A 14,811-nucleotide genomic window follows, 5' to 3' on the forward strand; every position below is an offset into this window, starting at 1 on the left:
TCGGGGTTGCAAAAAAGCGGTAAAACCCTCGGCAAAGCCTCGGGTTTCACAGCTTTTTTGCAACCCTCGGGTGGAATCACCTTATATTTCATGGCTACTCATAAGAGAGTCTTAAAATCTAATTCTTTACTATAGCTGTCATCGGGATTTGAAATTGCCATAAAAATATGATTTAATAGAGGCAAGACCAGAGTTTTGATAACAGTAATTTTTCCTATTGGTGTCAAATGTCTTTACTCCCATTGATTTAAGATTGATTTTATTCTGCTTAACTTTGGCTGATAATTTAATTTAGACATGTTCTGTAACTCTACATCAAAATTAATTCCAAGTAGAGAAAACTTACAAGTCCCCCAATTCAGATGAAAGTCTTTAGAAAGGGTATCCTGACTATATTTTTTTTTTTTATCGAATTTGTTTATTTGAGGTCGGTCGTGGAATGTATATATTCATACGCGAACAGACGGCACTAAAAATATATAACAATCACAAACAATGGATGATATGAAATTTAAGGATAGGTATGACTTTCACCTTGGACCATCGTGACCATGGTGAAAAGATTCAGTAACGCACGGGTTCCAGATTTTTGAAGCGATTGGTCTATTCATTTTTCTCAAAAACAACATAAATGAGTTTTCTTTGTCTAAAACATATCGCAGGGAACGCACAGACGTATTAAGAACAGCACATGCTCCATACTTTGAATGAAAGTAGTTACTTTTCTCAAACACTCGTGTTTACTGTTTAATATTGAGTACCTAAGAAAATTCGCACAGATGTTTGCTTCATGAGCTGAATTCAAGGTTTGAAATGATTTGAGAAAGAACCATGATAATGTTTCATAAGAATATAAAAAGACAATTAATTTTTTTTACTAAATTGGGGTTCGTTATTTTGGCGAAATGCTTGAAAATGAAAATAACGCAAGGTGAAAAGATGGAAAATGTTACCAATGTGAGGAGATATCAAAGATTCCCAAATTGATTAATATCATCCCGTAAATTCACAATTTTAAAGTTTTTCTGTCGCATATCATATTCTGATTTAAAGAATGAATATATTTTTCTTTTCGTAGCGCATGATACATAGGTTTTCCTACCGTTTTTTTTCGCGATATACCACTATCCAACCAAAAACATCCTTATCATTTGCAGACAAGCTCTAGAATAACTGAAATCTATTCGTTAACTCTGCATTCCTTCTCGTCAATGAAACGATTAACAACAAGAGGCCCATGGGCCACATCGCTCACCTGAGTCACCTTGGCCCATATCTGAAGACTTTCCATATATATTTGCATGTAAAACCTTAGTCCCTATTATGACCCAAACTACCCTTTGCAAACTTGAATCTACACTATGTCAGAAAGCTTTCATGTAAATGTCAACTTCTTTGGCCCAATGGTTCTTGAGAAGAAGATTTTTAAAGCTTTTTCCTATATTTGTATGTAAAACTTTGACCCACCCCCCCCCCCCCACTTGTGGCCCCATCCTACCCCCCGGGGGCCATGATTTGAACAAACTTGAATCTGCACTATGTCAGAAAGTTTTCTTGTAAATATCAGCTTTTCTGACTCAGTGGTTATTGAGAAAAAGATTTTAACTATATATTTGTAGGTAAAACTTTGATCCCCCCCCCCCCTTGTGGCCCCATCCTACCCCCGGGGGCCATGATTTGAACAAACTTGAATCTGCACTATGTCAGAAAGTTTTCATGTAAAAATCAGCTTTTCTGGCTCAGTAGTTCTTGAGAAGAAGATTTTTCCTATATATTTGTATGTAAAACTTTGATCCCCTATTGTGGCCCCATCCAACCCCCGGAGCCCATGATTTGAACAAACTTGAATTTGCATTATGTCAGGAAGCTTTCATGTAAATCTCAGCTTTTCTGGCTTAGTGGTTCTTGAGAAGAAGATTTTTAAAGTTTTTCCCTATATATTTGTATGTAAAACTTTGATCCCCCCTTGTGGCCCCATCCTACCCCCGGGGGCCATGATTTGAACAAACTTGAATCTGTACTATGTCAGAAAGTTTTCATGTAAAAATCAGCTTTTCTGGCTCAGTGGTTCTTGAGAAGAAGATTTTAAAAGATTTTTCCTATATATTTGTATGTAAAACTTTGATCCCCTATTGTTAGCTGCAATAATGTAGCCTTCTCTGATTTTTTTTTTTTTTTTTTTTTTTTTTTAGGGAGAGGGGTACAACTCCTTAGGATCTCCGTAATGGTGCAAATGCGGGAGTGATTCACTCCCGCAACATTTGCGCTCATTCTAAACATTTCCTGACTTTCTTTACGTAAATAAAATGATATAATATGTTTCTTAGTCAATATATAAATTTACAACCTGCAACTTTAGATTTGTGAGGCTCTATTGTACCGTTTTCAACAATTTCGATAAATTCCAATTTCTCGATTCATATTTGTGCGCCATGTTTGATGTGCTGAAGTTTCAACTTCCGGTTGTCAAGTCATTTGCATATGCCATATAAGGTAGTATTTACTCAATGGACAAGTATGGAGGCGAAAGCTATTTCGTCGGTATTGAAAAGGTTTGAATTGAATATCAAGTTAAAAACCGAACAGCAGAGTGTAAATTCTTTCTGCAGCAATATGATTTTCCTTTCTTTGTCGAAGTGGCTCGAGTAACTACATTTTCGCGCTGATTGTCAATGTTTAGGCTTTTCATTAGATCCACCTACGAGATCTCGCGATAACAAGCATGGCGGAGCAGACGAAGAATTTTGCATGCTGTACATTATATTTAATGAAAAACACCTTTATTAGACATGCCCGAGCACAAAGTTGGTACTCCTTTTGGTGTAAACAACATTTGGGACTAATACACAGAGTTTATTGTCGGCTATTCATAAAATTATTTTGCACCATTACGGAGATCCTATGGAATTGTAGCCCTATCCCGAAAACGTCAGAATAAAAAAAATTGGATAGGGCTACATTATTGCAGCTACCTATTGTGGCCCCATCCAACCCCCGGGGCCCATGATTTGAACAAACTTGAATCTGCATTATGTCAGGAAGCTTTCATGTAAATCTCAGCTTTTCTGGCTTAGTGGTTCTTGAGAAGAAGATTTTTAAAGTTTTTCCCTATATATTTGTATGTAAAACTTTGATCCCCCCTTGTGGCCCCATCCTACCACCGGGGGCCATGATTTGAACAAACTTGAATCTGCAATATGTCAGGAAGCTCTCAGGTAAATTTCAGCTCTTTTGGCCCAGTGGTTCTTGAGAAGAAGATTTTTAAATGACCCCACCCTATTTTTGCATTTTTGTGATTATCTCCCCTTTGAAAGGGACATGGCCCTTCATTTGAACAAACTTGAAAGCCCTTCACCCAAGGATGCTTTTGGCCATGTTTGGTTGAAATTGGCCCAGTGGTTCTGGAGAAGAAGTCGAAAATGTGAAAAGTTTAACAGACAGACAGACAGACGGACAGACAGACGACGGACAAAAAGCGATCAGAAAAGCTCACTTGAACCTTCGGTTCAGGTGAGCTAAAAACGCAGTCAATCAGAATCGTTGGCACAACGAAAATGAAATTATATGGAAACCATATAGTTACTTGTAGTTACAGGTGAATCTGCCTGTACCTCGGTAACTTTTCTTAATTAGGACCCATTCGTTCAATGCTTTTCTTCATGTCGTCTTCTGACAATGAGGAAGTTTGTTCCTTTACATCTTTTGTGTTATTTGAAACCTCCAAGCTCATGACATGTAGGAGATTCGAGCTTCTACACTGCAGGTTGCCGTCCAAAGTCAGCTTCGTGTGCTCATTGGTCTCAAATGCTTGATGTGTTGTTTAAATGATATTCAACTTACCTTTGAATTATGTTGTTTTATTGAGTGTTTCCCTTATCCCCGATTCCACCCAAAGATCTTCGATCCCACTCTCTTAAGAAATATCAAATCATTCTCATATGCGAAATCAGATTTGACACCGCTTTCCTCTTTGGAATTTTTTACCAATAACAGGTAATTTTGAGCAATGAAGTTACATGTAGTTGATTAAAGGTCAGAACTTTACACCACCCCCCTCCCCGCGCTACAGAGTTTCACATATATCTATATTTCTGAATCGAATCTCTCTGGGCCGAGTGTCTTGAAATAGCACTCGAGGTTCTTTCGACACTTTAATTCCATGCCTTTTGTAAAATCGTTGTTAATCAACCGAGTATTTACTTTCGTTAGTCTTTCCTTTTGTTTTCGCGTATTTGAAAATTAGTTGTGAACTTTCCCTTGAAATATAAGGCACAAAGTCGTGACAGACTCAAGGAGGGGGATACCCCATTTGTTTTTTCATTTATTTTCTTATCCACTTTAAGATATATTGTTTGACATCCCCCCCCCCCACCCCCATTTTTTGATAGTGGTGTGGCGAATGGGAAGAAAGTAATCTTTAAGTTATGAAATGAACCCATGTGTAGATGCACGAACGCTAGCCCCCCACCCCACCCCCACCCCCACTTATCACGATTTTAAAAAGAAATTGTTGCAGTTTGGGCAAAAATGAGGTAGATTTAGCCACAGGGGCTTGTCTTCCGGATTGTGGAAAATGAAAAAAGGAAAATATGAATCCTCTTGAAAACCTCCGTTGAAGTAGTTTTGATAAAGATACCGACACGTTTCAGCAATTTATATGTTTAAATTATATACCCACAAGTAGTATCATTTCGATATGACAAAGTGGCTGAGTATTTTGGCTAATATGTAACCCCCCTCCCTGTAATTTTGGATCTGTCTCTGATTTTGACACATCGATTATGTTTGATTTATTTAATGTTGCATTTCTTATGTTTTCATCATTGAATAATTGTTACAAAATTGTTGCTTTTCTATGTTCGTGGTTTGGAAGTTGTAGTATGGTTCCGTGGAAATTACAGTACAGCTAAGCTCTTAGTTAAGTTATTGTATGTTGGGATTTCTGTCTGATTTAAAGTAAGGCTAAGATTAAAGTAAAAAATATCGCACCTTGACATCCTTTAAAAGATGTACTTTCACATTATACATGTGCCAACAATTCATCTTATTTGTAGCAATTATTTGTAATTTGTAATGGAAGGCAAACTTATGTATCATGCGCTACGAAAAGAAAAATAGATTCATTCCATAAATCAGAATATAATATGCGACAGAAAAACTTAAAAATTGTGAATTTACTGGATGATATTAATCAATATGGGAATCTTTGATATCTTTTCACATTGATAACGCTACATCTTCCATCTTTTCACCCTACGTTATTTTCATTTTCAAGCATTTCGCCAAAATAACGAACCCCAATTTAGTAAAAAATTAACTGTCTTTTTATATTCTTATGAAACATTATCATGGTTCTTTCTCAAATTATTTCAAACCTTGAATTCAGCTCATGAAGCAAACATCCGTGCGAATTTTCTTAGGTACTCGATATTAAACACAAGTGTTTGAGAAAAGTAACTACTTTCATTCAGAGTATAAAGCATATTATGTTTCTTAATACGTCTGTGCGTTCCGTGCGATATGTTTTAGACAAAGAAACCTCATTTATGTTGTTTTTGAGAAAAATAAAGAGATCGATCGCTTCAAAAATCTGGAACCCATGCGTTACTGAATCTTTTCACCATGGTAACGTGACGATGGTCCACGGTGACCCTGGTCACGTAAATGAAAAACATTAGGCTAGAAACACCACATCATAAATTGATAGTGGCTGTCTTTGCTTTACTAACCATGGGATCACTGACACCTTATTCGGTAAAACAAATACAATGGGGGGAAAAACAACCAAAAAACAACTCATTGTCACTATATTTTTGTCTAAACCACAATATCTGAAAATGTATTAAAAGGGTATCTATTCCACAGGCACCTGAAGTATGGAATTTTTGACGGAAATATATCTGAGGAAAACTTTAACATTTTTTACAGATTTTCAGGGGAGGACACTCTTCCATGCCTTTACCATATAAATAAATGATTTGGACACATTTGTATTAAGGGTCCCCCATACCAACTGTCCAATGTACCTGAGGATGGACATTAAAATCCAGAAAGCGCTAGTGATTTGAATATATATATATATATATATATATATATAAAAATTAAAACTACGACTACTAATGTGATAAATCATTTTGTAATTACTGCATCATTACTTACAACACAACGTATTTTCTGCCGGTTTTGGGGTCGTGCACTTGAGAAAGGGTAGAATACTGGCGGTCCTTGTAATTATCCGGCGGACAGTTGAAGTTCAAATCCAAGACTGTGTTACTGCCATTTTGTTTTCTGGAAAATATGTTACAATGTTGTACAGATAAGAGAAGTGTCAATATAGGGTAAAAACAATATTCCTAAATTCATTTTTAATCATTTCAACCACGTGTTAAAAAACCTTTTAAAATGTAGATCGGAGTTGATATCACACAGATATATATATATATATATATATATATATATATATATATAAAAACCTCTAAACACTTTGTAGAAATATTTCGACCGTGTTACATGTATATATATATATATATATATATATAGAGAGAGAGAGAGAGAGAGAGAGAGAGAGAGACTTTTTAGCCAGTCAGGTTAGGACTAACTTCTTTTCTTCAGAGTTCGAAAGAGACTGCCCCTCAGAAAGCTATACCATATAATACTACTGTTAGTTTCAAAGAAAGTATGGGGAGGAGTGCCATGCAGCTGGAGGAGAGGTTGACTTTATAACTGTCAAAAAAAAATCTTGAAAAGAGAGAGAGAGAGAGAGAGAGAGAGAGAGAGAGAGAGAGAGAGAGGGGGGGGGTATCTGATTTAAAAAAATAAATAATAATAAAACACTTATGAGATCATTTTTTACTCGAACTTCAAAATCCCCAAAAATGGGAGGTTGGAGTTGGTTCGTCCTTCACTACAATGACTTAATTCAACTCTTCAAACTTACATTGTTACCATCTAATGTTACTATAAATAAGAGGGGCAGCAAATATATCTTACTTTGAATGTGAAAATATCTTACTTTGTGTGTCAATTATACGGAAAATGAACGTTCTAAACGTGTCTGTAATAAACCGCAGGAGTAAATGGTAAAAATATTTCATGCAAATGTAACAGGAAGCGAGAAATGCAACTGATCAGACTGGGATTCGAACCCCCCACCCTGGAATCTCCAGTCAGGTGCTCTACCAACTGAGATATCTGGCCAACTGCGATCGAACCCGTCTGACCACCACAGAAGCAATTGCAATATTTTTAAATTTCTTTCTTCTTATATTTTTCTTATCATTTTCCCCCTTATCATTTTTTAAATTTACGCACTAATTAGGTCTGTCGTGACAGGGAACCTTAGTTTTTTTGAAAGACCCGCGACTCTCACTTCTAAATGCCGAACGTTTGGCAAAGAAACAGTCACTACATATTAGTCTATTACGTACTAGATTTGAGCTGTTCAGAGGATCAGGGAATCTATTTTACTTAGTTCGGATGGTACTGCAATCTTTACTGGAGACCTGGTATTTAGGACATGTTCGCGAATTGTCAACAGTAATTCAAACGAAAAGGAAAGGGAATCGTAGCATATAAAAGGAAAGGTTATTCAACACATGGAACTCTGCATATGGTAAATTTCCATCCTAGTCTGTGATTGATTGATTGAATATTGTTTAACGTCCCTTTCGAGAATATTTCACTCATATGGAGACGTCACCATTGCCGGTGAAGGGCTGCAAAATTTAGGCCTATGCTCGGCGCTTACGGCCTTTGAGCAGGGAGGGATCTTCATCGTGCCACACCTGCTGTGACATGGGACCTCGGTTTTTGCGGTTTCATCCGAAGGACCGCCCCATTTAGTCGCCTCTTACGACAAGCAAGAGGTACTGAGGACCTATTCTAACCCGGATCCCCACGGGACTCCTAGTCTGTGAAGTTGAGGTCAACTTTCAAATTAACTATTACCATAGAATTTGTACTGACCGTTTGAAGGCTCTGTATAGCATTACGATGATGTAACATAGAACGAAAAAAAAGGCAGCGAGACCACATCCGGTCACCATTCCGATCCACATTGCCTGGTCTGAAACAAGGAATAATGACAGTACATTAATTATTATGTAATAATATATATAAATGTATCATTTTACAAGATATGCCGTATGATTTAGAGTTCTAACTGAAAAGAAAGACTAGATTAGCCTGGAAACGCAATTGGACAACCGTTCAGCCTGAGAGAAAACCTCGGATGTAATACGTCACCGTTATTGAGCATACTCTGGGTCACATGACAAGAAAAATGGCATCGCTAGCAGTTGTATTTTGCAGTGGCACACTCTCATAACAGTCACAGTAAATTAAACTAATGTAAATGGACATGACTCTTAACTGAATAGGGATTTCACATCCTAAATTGTATTTCTTTTTGAAAAATTTATCAGACTTTTCATATTTTTGTATATTTGCCTACTTGGCATATTTTATTTCAAATATATGATAGATCAATTAGCTTTCAAATTCGAAAGTTTACGTAAGATACCATATATATATATATATATATATATATATATATACATATATATATATATATATATATATATATATATATAAAGTACCTATTTCTTGAAGTTTTATTCCACTAAAAATCATATCTACTTACATAAAACAGACCACTTGAAGATATCTAATATTAACAATATAGATTGCTATACGCGTAGCCGCAAAAAAAAGTTAAAGAATAAAAGTCCTATAACTCCTGTAAAATTTGTCAAATTAAAATGACGGTGCAACATGATCAACTACATATAGTTACTAACAATCCTACAAAATTTGAATAAAATTGATTGAGCTGTTTCGGAGGAGTTGCGTCCACAAACTGCTCCTATAGTGTAGCATAACTCCTGTAAAATTTGTCGAATCAAAATGGCGGCGCAAAATGTTCAACTACATGTTTGGTTACTAACAATCCTACAAAATGTGAACAAAATCCGTTGAGCGGTTTCAGGGGAGTTGTGTCCACAAAGTCAAGTGGGAAGAACGGACGCACATACGTACGGACACCGGTATTTCTGTGTCCTCGTCCGCGTTGCGGCGGGGGACAAAAAGACCAACAAAAATGACAGCAAATAGAGTTTTGTTTTCCCTTGCATTTGTCCTGTATTATCGGTTTCACATTTTCCCATGAAAATCATTGTATTCTGAACCGTATAATATCATAAAACACCAAACAACTGGTTGGTTGATTGTGTATTGTTTAACGTCCCGCTCGAGAATTTTTCACTCATATGGAGACGTCACCATTGCCGGTGAAGCCAAGGGCTGCAAAATTTAAGCCTATGTTTGGCGCTTATGGCCTTTGAACAGGGAGAGATCTTTATTGTGCCACACCTGCTGTGACACGGAGCCTCGGTTTTTGCGGTCTCATCCGAAGGACCGCCCCATTTAGTCGCCTTTTACGACAAGCAAGGGGTACTGAGGACCTATTCTAACCCGGATCCCCACGGGACTCCTAACAATTGGTTATTCAGTGGAAAGGTATGCATAGATCAAAATAGATTATTCAAATGCCACAATTTCACTACCCCCCCCCCCCCCCCCCCCCCCAAGAAAAAAGAAAAACGTGTCCAGTGTTTGTTTATAAAGCCATTCATTCATTCATTTTATTCGCTCAAACTAAAATGGAAATGGTACATGAGGTACAATACAGAAATTCCATGTATCAATATGAAGTAACGTCAGGGGAATGTATATAGGTATGCAAATAAACAAAGTGAAATATATACATAAATATGTACAAAAATTTGAAGTTATGTGTTAGGAGAACAGAATAATTGTTATCAACGATTTTAAACTGTCTTCAACATGCACCTTTGTTTACAGTCTTGAATAAAGTGCTTTGCCAGAGTACATGATACACCCGTCCAGAACGACATTATAAGTGTGAATGAGGCTTATCTATGCTTGCAAGTTGTGACATTATCAATTACGATTCCAAAGCGAGGCCACATTGACCTTCTTTTGGTTAGCAACACACCTTCCCAATAAGATAGTCTTAGGCTTCACAAAGTGAAAGGTATTCGTATGACCCGGATACAAAAAACAAAAATACTAACACGTACAGACGGACGGGGAAAGTCAATACCATAATATGGCCCGTTAAAAGAAGGGTGTTTAAAGAGGTATTATTAATTTATTATATATACAATGTATTAACAAACGTGACGAATCCGTTTAACTTTGTCATCTCTATATAAAATAAATATTTTATCCGTGTTTACCTTCCAAAAGATCACGTGGTATATCCCTGATCCTCATCTTGCGAATCTTCGATGTCGTAGAGAGTATGCTTTTAGGCGTGGTAGACACATTATTAGCCAGGGCTTTCAGTTTGTCTACAAGTAAGGAAAGGTTGGACAAGTTGTCATCATGTTGTGGAGAGATCTGGCTGCTTAAAATCTGCTTTTCTATTTTATTTTGGACGTTGGCAATGTAGTCGTCATCGGTGATCGTTGCTGTTGGTTTGATATCTATCACTGGTTTTGGTCCTTGATCATAATGGAACGAGACTGAAATTGAAAACCTAATATAAAGAGAATAGTTTTTTAAAACCCAAATCTTTCAAAATACAGAATAATAAAAAAAAAAAAAACAATTAGAAATTGTTTTTATGAAAAACAAATGTATCCCCAGTTCCCCAAATTGAAAGTGCTCCAAATTACAATTCCTTCCACTTAATGCACTACATAGTATGAAGCAGAAAGCATGAGCAGTAACAGAGACAACATGAACTCCGATAAACCACATGGAAGTGTTCACAAGATATCTAACACCCTCCACCCCTCAGATTCACTATAACTTTAAGGAAGACAGTTGGATCCTCCTGTCCATAAAATATGCACATCTGCAAATTGCATTGAAATATTGTAAAAAGTTTCATGTCTATCGGATAAGCTATATAAGAGAAGCATTCACAGGCTATTTTAACATCCTCCATCCCTCTTAGATCTACTATAACTTTTAGGAAAATAATTAGATCTTTCTGTCCCGGCAATATGCACTTCTACAAATGGCAATGAAGCATTGTACAAAGTTTCAAATCTATCAGATATTAACCATAATAGGAGAAGTGTTCACAAGCTATTATACATCCTCCACCCCTCTTAGATCCACTATAACTGTTAGGAAAATAATTGGATCCTCCTGTCCCGACAATATGCACATCTACAGCTGGCAATAAAGCATTGTACAAAGTTTCAAGTCTATCCTATAAGCCATATAGGAGGAGAAGCGTTCACAAGATTTTGTAACAGACGGACGGACAGAAAGTACAAAAACAATGTCTCCCTCTGAAAGAGGGGAGACATAATTAGATCAGATACACAACAACTTTAGATTAGTCTTGAGTCGACAAGTACTGTTATTCATCCAACCTTTTTTAAGACCATGCTTTCCCGGTCTTGCCTCCTTCGGTTTGAGCTGAATTTTCCAGCGCCCATCGGACATAATTTCATGCATTTTATCCAGCATCTTTTGATGCTCGTCCTGGCGGGGAGTGTGGGATACCTCAACAGTGACGTCATTTTTCCTGTGGGAGAGGACCTTCACAATTGGTTTCTCCTTTTTCTTTTGTTTCAATTTCACAATAATTTTTTTTTCATGATTTTTCATCAGAGACTTCCGAACTTCACGCATGAGGTTTAGAATTTTGGCATATTCCTGTGGTTTATTTAAAGGCGTGACGGTATTGGCAGCAAAGCTTGGAATCTTGGGTTGGTTTTTGATAATCTCAGTGGTTGGAATGGAGGAAGTGAACCAGGTTTTGTCTGGTTCCCAAGGGTCGCCGAGAATCCCATCACAATCTGAAACCCCCCAAAAAACGAAAAGATCAAAGAACGATAACTCGCACAATCAAACAGTTTGCACAGCCACACAAGTGACTTTACCAATGTTTAATCGGCAAATAAAAAGTTATCTATGGAAGAGGTAAATTGACAAATGATTATGGTAGACACATAAAATTTATTCCTAAAAACCAAACCAGATTATCAGAGCTTTATTGTAGCTTTTTAAAATAAAAATCAAGTAAATGATAAACTTTTAATGCATGTTAAGACCCTTAACCGACATCTTTGAGGGGAAAAGCTCAGTGGCCTTGTAGCTTATGGGTTTGTAACTTTGTCATATAAATTTAAAACTTTTATTTGGATTGTCCTATGCTGGAACTAGTCCCAACTACGTGTACACACATTAAAAGAAAAAAAAATGAAACAGCTGTAAATTAATTTATTGCAGCATGTCCACACATTTTTGTCGAATAAAGGGGAGAAATACTGTTTTATTCCCTTTTGACCTTTGGGTTGACCCTGCAAAGTGACACAGCTCATTTTACTTTTTGCAAAGTGTGGATGGGTCTATATCATATGCAAAATGTCCATTTTTATGCAGTTCAGATGTGAAATACTCAGTGTTAGTACCAAATATCTAGTATAGGCTTATGTTGTAATTCCCTGGTAAAAATAAATTACATGGGGTAGACCCCTTCTGAATCCGTGCAAGTATGCAGAGGGAATGTTGTAGTACTAAATCATAGTAAATGCTAGCCTAGTAGATCTATACAGACATGTGAAAGAAAAAATAAAGAGGACAAACTAAGCATAATTACAATTTTGTTTAAAGACTATCATGAATATATAACAAAACCGAACCCCAAAAAACTTACATGAATCAAGAATTAACATGAAGAGAAAAAGACGAATTGTCTTTAGCATTTCCAAACATTGCGGTCAAAGCACTCTTCCGTGACGTCATGTTTGACGTCATTTAGGTTTTATTTGTATCCCAATCCCGATATTGTATTTATTTGATGAAAATGATTTTTTTTTAAAAATCTCAAATTGAACGGATTTATATAGCTCTATGAAAGTGTGTAAGACATATTATATGTAATTAAAATCGAAGAATAACATCTGATTTCAATATAACATCGTTACAAACGGACTGAAAATATTTACACGTTTCTTTCAATATTATTTAAAACATTCTAAATGTAGATGGTAATACTGATTAGATAAAATGTATCAAATCGAGTCATTTTCCTCGCACCGTTTCAAAACGCAATATCAAAGCAGTCCTTTCCCGGATTTTTTTTTTTTTTTTCTATGTGCGCCTGGATCGCCGCACCTGTCGCCCTCGGCAGTCGGTGTTTGGAAAACTGACATGTGCAGTCTTGAATAAGGAAAACGGTTCCGTGAGATCGGAAGATTTACTCAGAAGAATACTTTCAGGAAAGGACCCCGAGGTATTTCTTCACGCAAATATAGTATCGGAAACGTCAGATTGTGTTCGTCAGACGAGCAAGGTGTAATCAGGGGAATAGCAAGCCCGCCATTGTCATTAACTTGCATTGTAAAGTTTTGCCGGAGCGTGGCTTTCTTTTTTGTTGGATGCTTCTGAACATTCTATTAACTTTTTGCAGTGGTGCTTAAGAAATTAAAACAGTTTGTTTTTCCCTATATTTATGAATCTTGGTGAAAGAATCAGATCACATATCAAGTATTTTTGAGCGCGTGTGTGAAATTTTGAGACTCTTTGACAAAAGTTATGACTTGAGCATACATAAAGTTTTACAATATTTATATAGTGCTCAGAAGCCAGATACAAAACAACTAACCCTATTTACCAAATCACAGAATATACACCACGGTGCATTCGCAGTGTACTATTCGGTGTATCATTAGGCCTATGATTTAAGGAAATGTGAATTTAGTTTTTTTTAAAAAATCATCTGGACAGAATTGAAAATTTAGGAAGCATCCACGTACGTTATTGAAGGACATCATGTTTTGTGGACTTCGAAGAAAGTTTAAAATGTTTAAGAATAATATTTTAAACACAGCCAACTGTCCAATCATTCTTTTTCCTACACGCATGGTGTAATATTTAGCGGAACTTGTCCCATTGTCTGTTGATCATTCTCTTTCTGATAAAGAATATTTTGTAAAAGTAATTTTCAAAATTTAAACACAGTTCGTCAAATAGTTTTGTAATAATCATTAAATCATCGAAAACATGGAAGACGGGGGCTGTTATCGTATCAACAGTATGGAGCAAATTCGATTGTCGCCTGGAACCATTCTAAATGTGTGACCAATTTGTAAGAACGGCTACATGAAACATTTCTAACGTCAGATTTTCTTTATTAATTCCTCGATGATGGTCATATATCGCTAGGAGGAGATGGGTAGCAGACGATAACTTGTCCTTTATATAATTAGCGCGTTTGATGCCACAGCTGAGGCAGTGCTGCTTCCGTGCGCGGAAGAACTATACGGGCGGATGTAGGAGATCTCGGAGGCCCCTCGATATCAATAAAGTGCGCAGTCGATGACAGTTAAATGACCGACCGGAGGGTTGGGGTTTCATGCGTTCAGTTTTTATTTCAAAAATTCCAAATAAATAAAGAGATATCTGCCAGGACGCCAATGGGACGTCGTGCTCGTATAAAGCAGATTTATTGTAGACGTGGGATGAAAACCTTGCTTTAGAATTAAGAAATTCCTAATCTGCGTATATATCTAGACTACATATAACTATAATTGTTTAATCTCCTCGTAAGATCGTTTGGAATAGATTTTTAAAAAGGGGAGTGGATTCCAATACCTATCGTTATGAATTCGAGAGGTTAAAGAATTTGAAATTGTTTTTGCCTTCTGAATTTACATACACCGTTACGCGTGGGTCCTACTCATAAAAACTTTGCCCCTAAATAATTGAAATCTTAATAAATAACGGAACATATATCAGTGTAGTAATAACGAAAACTGCGGATGA

The 14,811-nt window shown here is 36.6% G+C and overlaps 1 protein-coding gene across 5 annotated transcripts in view; it reads right to left on the reverse strand.

Annotated features, from left to right (window-relative positions):
• LOC125682069 (uncharacterized) overlaps window positions 1-14,811 on the reverse strand; it is a 67,866-nt gene that overhangs the window by 11,109 nt on the left and 41,946 nt on the right. For 4 of the 5 annotated variants that reach the window (XM_048922459.2, XM_048922457.2, XM_048922458.2 and 1 more), the window contains 4 exons: window positions 11,412-11,840; window positions 10,260-10,547; window positions 7,966-8,065; window positions 6,160-6,288 (listed from right to left, as the gene is read on the reverse strand). In XM_048922459.2, the coding sequence (XP_048778416.2) occupies window positions 6,160-6,288; window positions 7,966-8,065; window positions 10,260-10,547; window positions 11,412-11,673 (779 nt within the window). In that variant the 5' untranslated portion in view covers window positions 11,674-11,840. Of the gene's footprint in view, window positions 1-6,159; window positions 6,289-7,965; window positions 8,066-10,259; window positions 10,548-11,411; window positions 11,841-12,700; window positions 12,797-14,811 lie in introns of those variants that run through there. The other variant, XM_048922455.2, reaches the window with a different exon arrangement.

This window comes from Ostrea edulis, chromosome 2 (assembly GCF_947568905.1).
Source record: "Ostrea edulis chromosome 2, xbOstEdul1.1, whole genome shotgun sequence".
Classification (NCBI taxonomy): domain Eukaryota; kingdom Metazoa; phylum Mollusca; class Bivalvia; order Ostreida; family Ostreidae; genus Ostrea; species Ostrea edulis.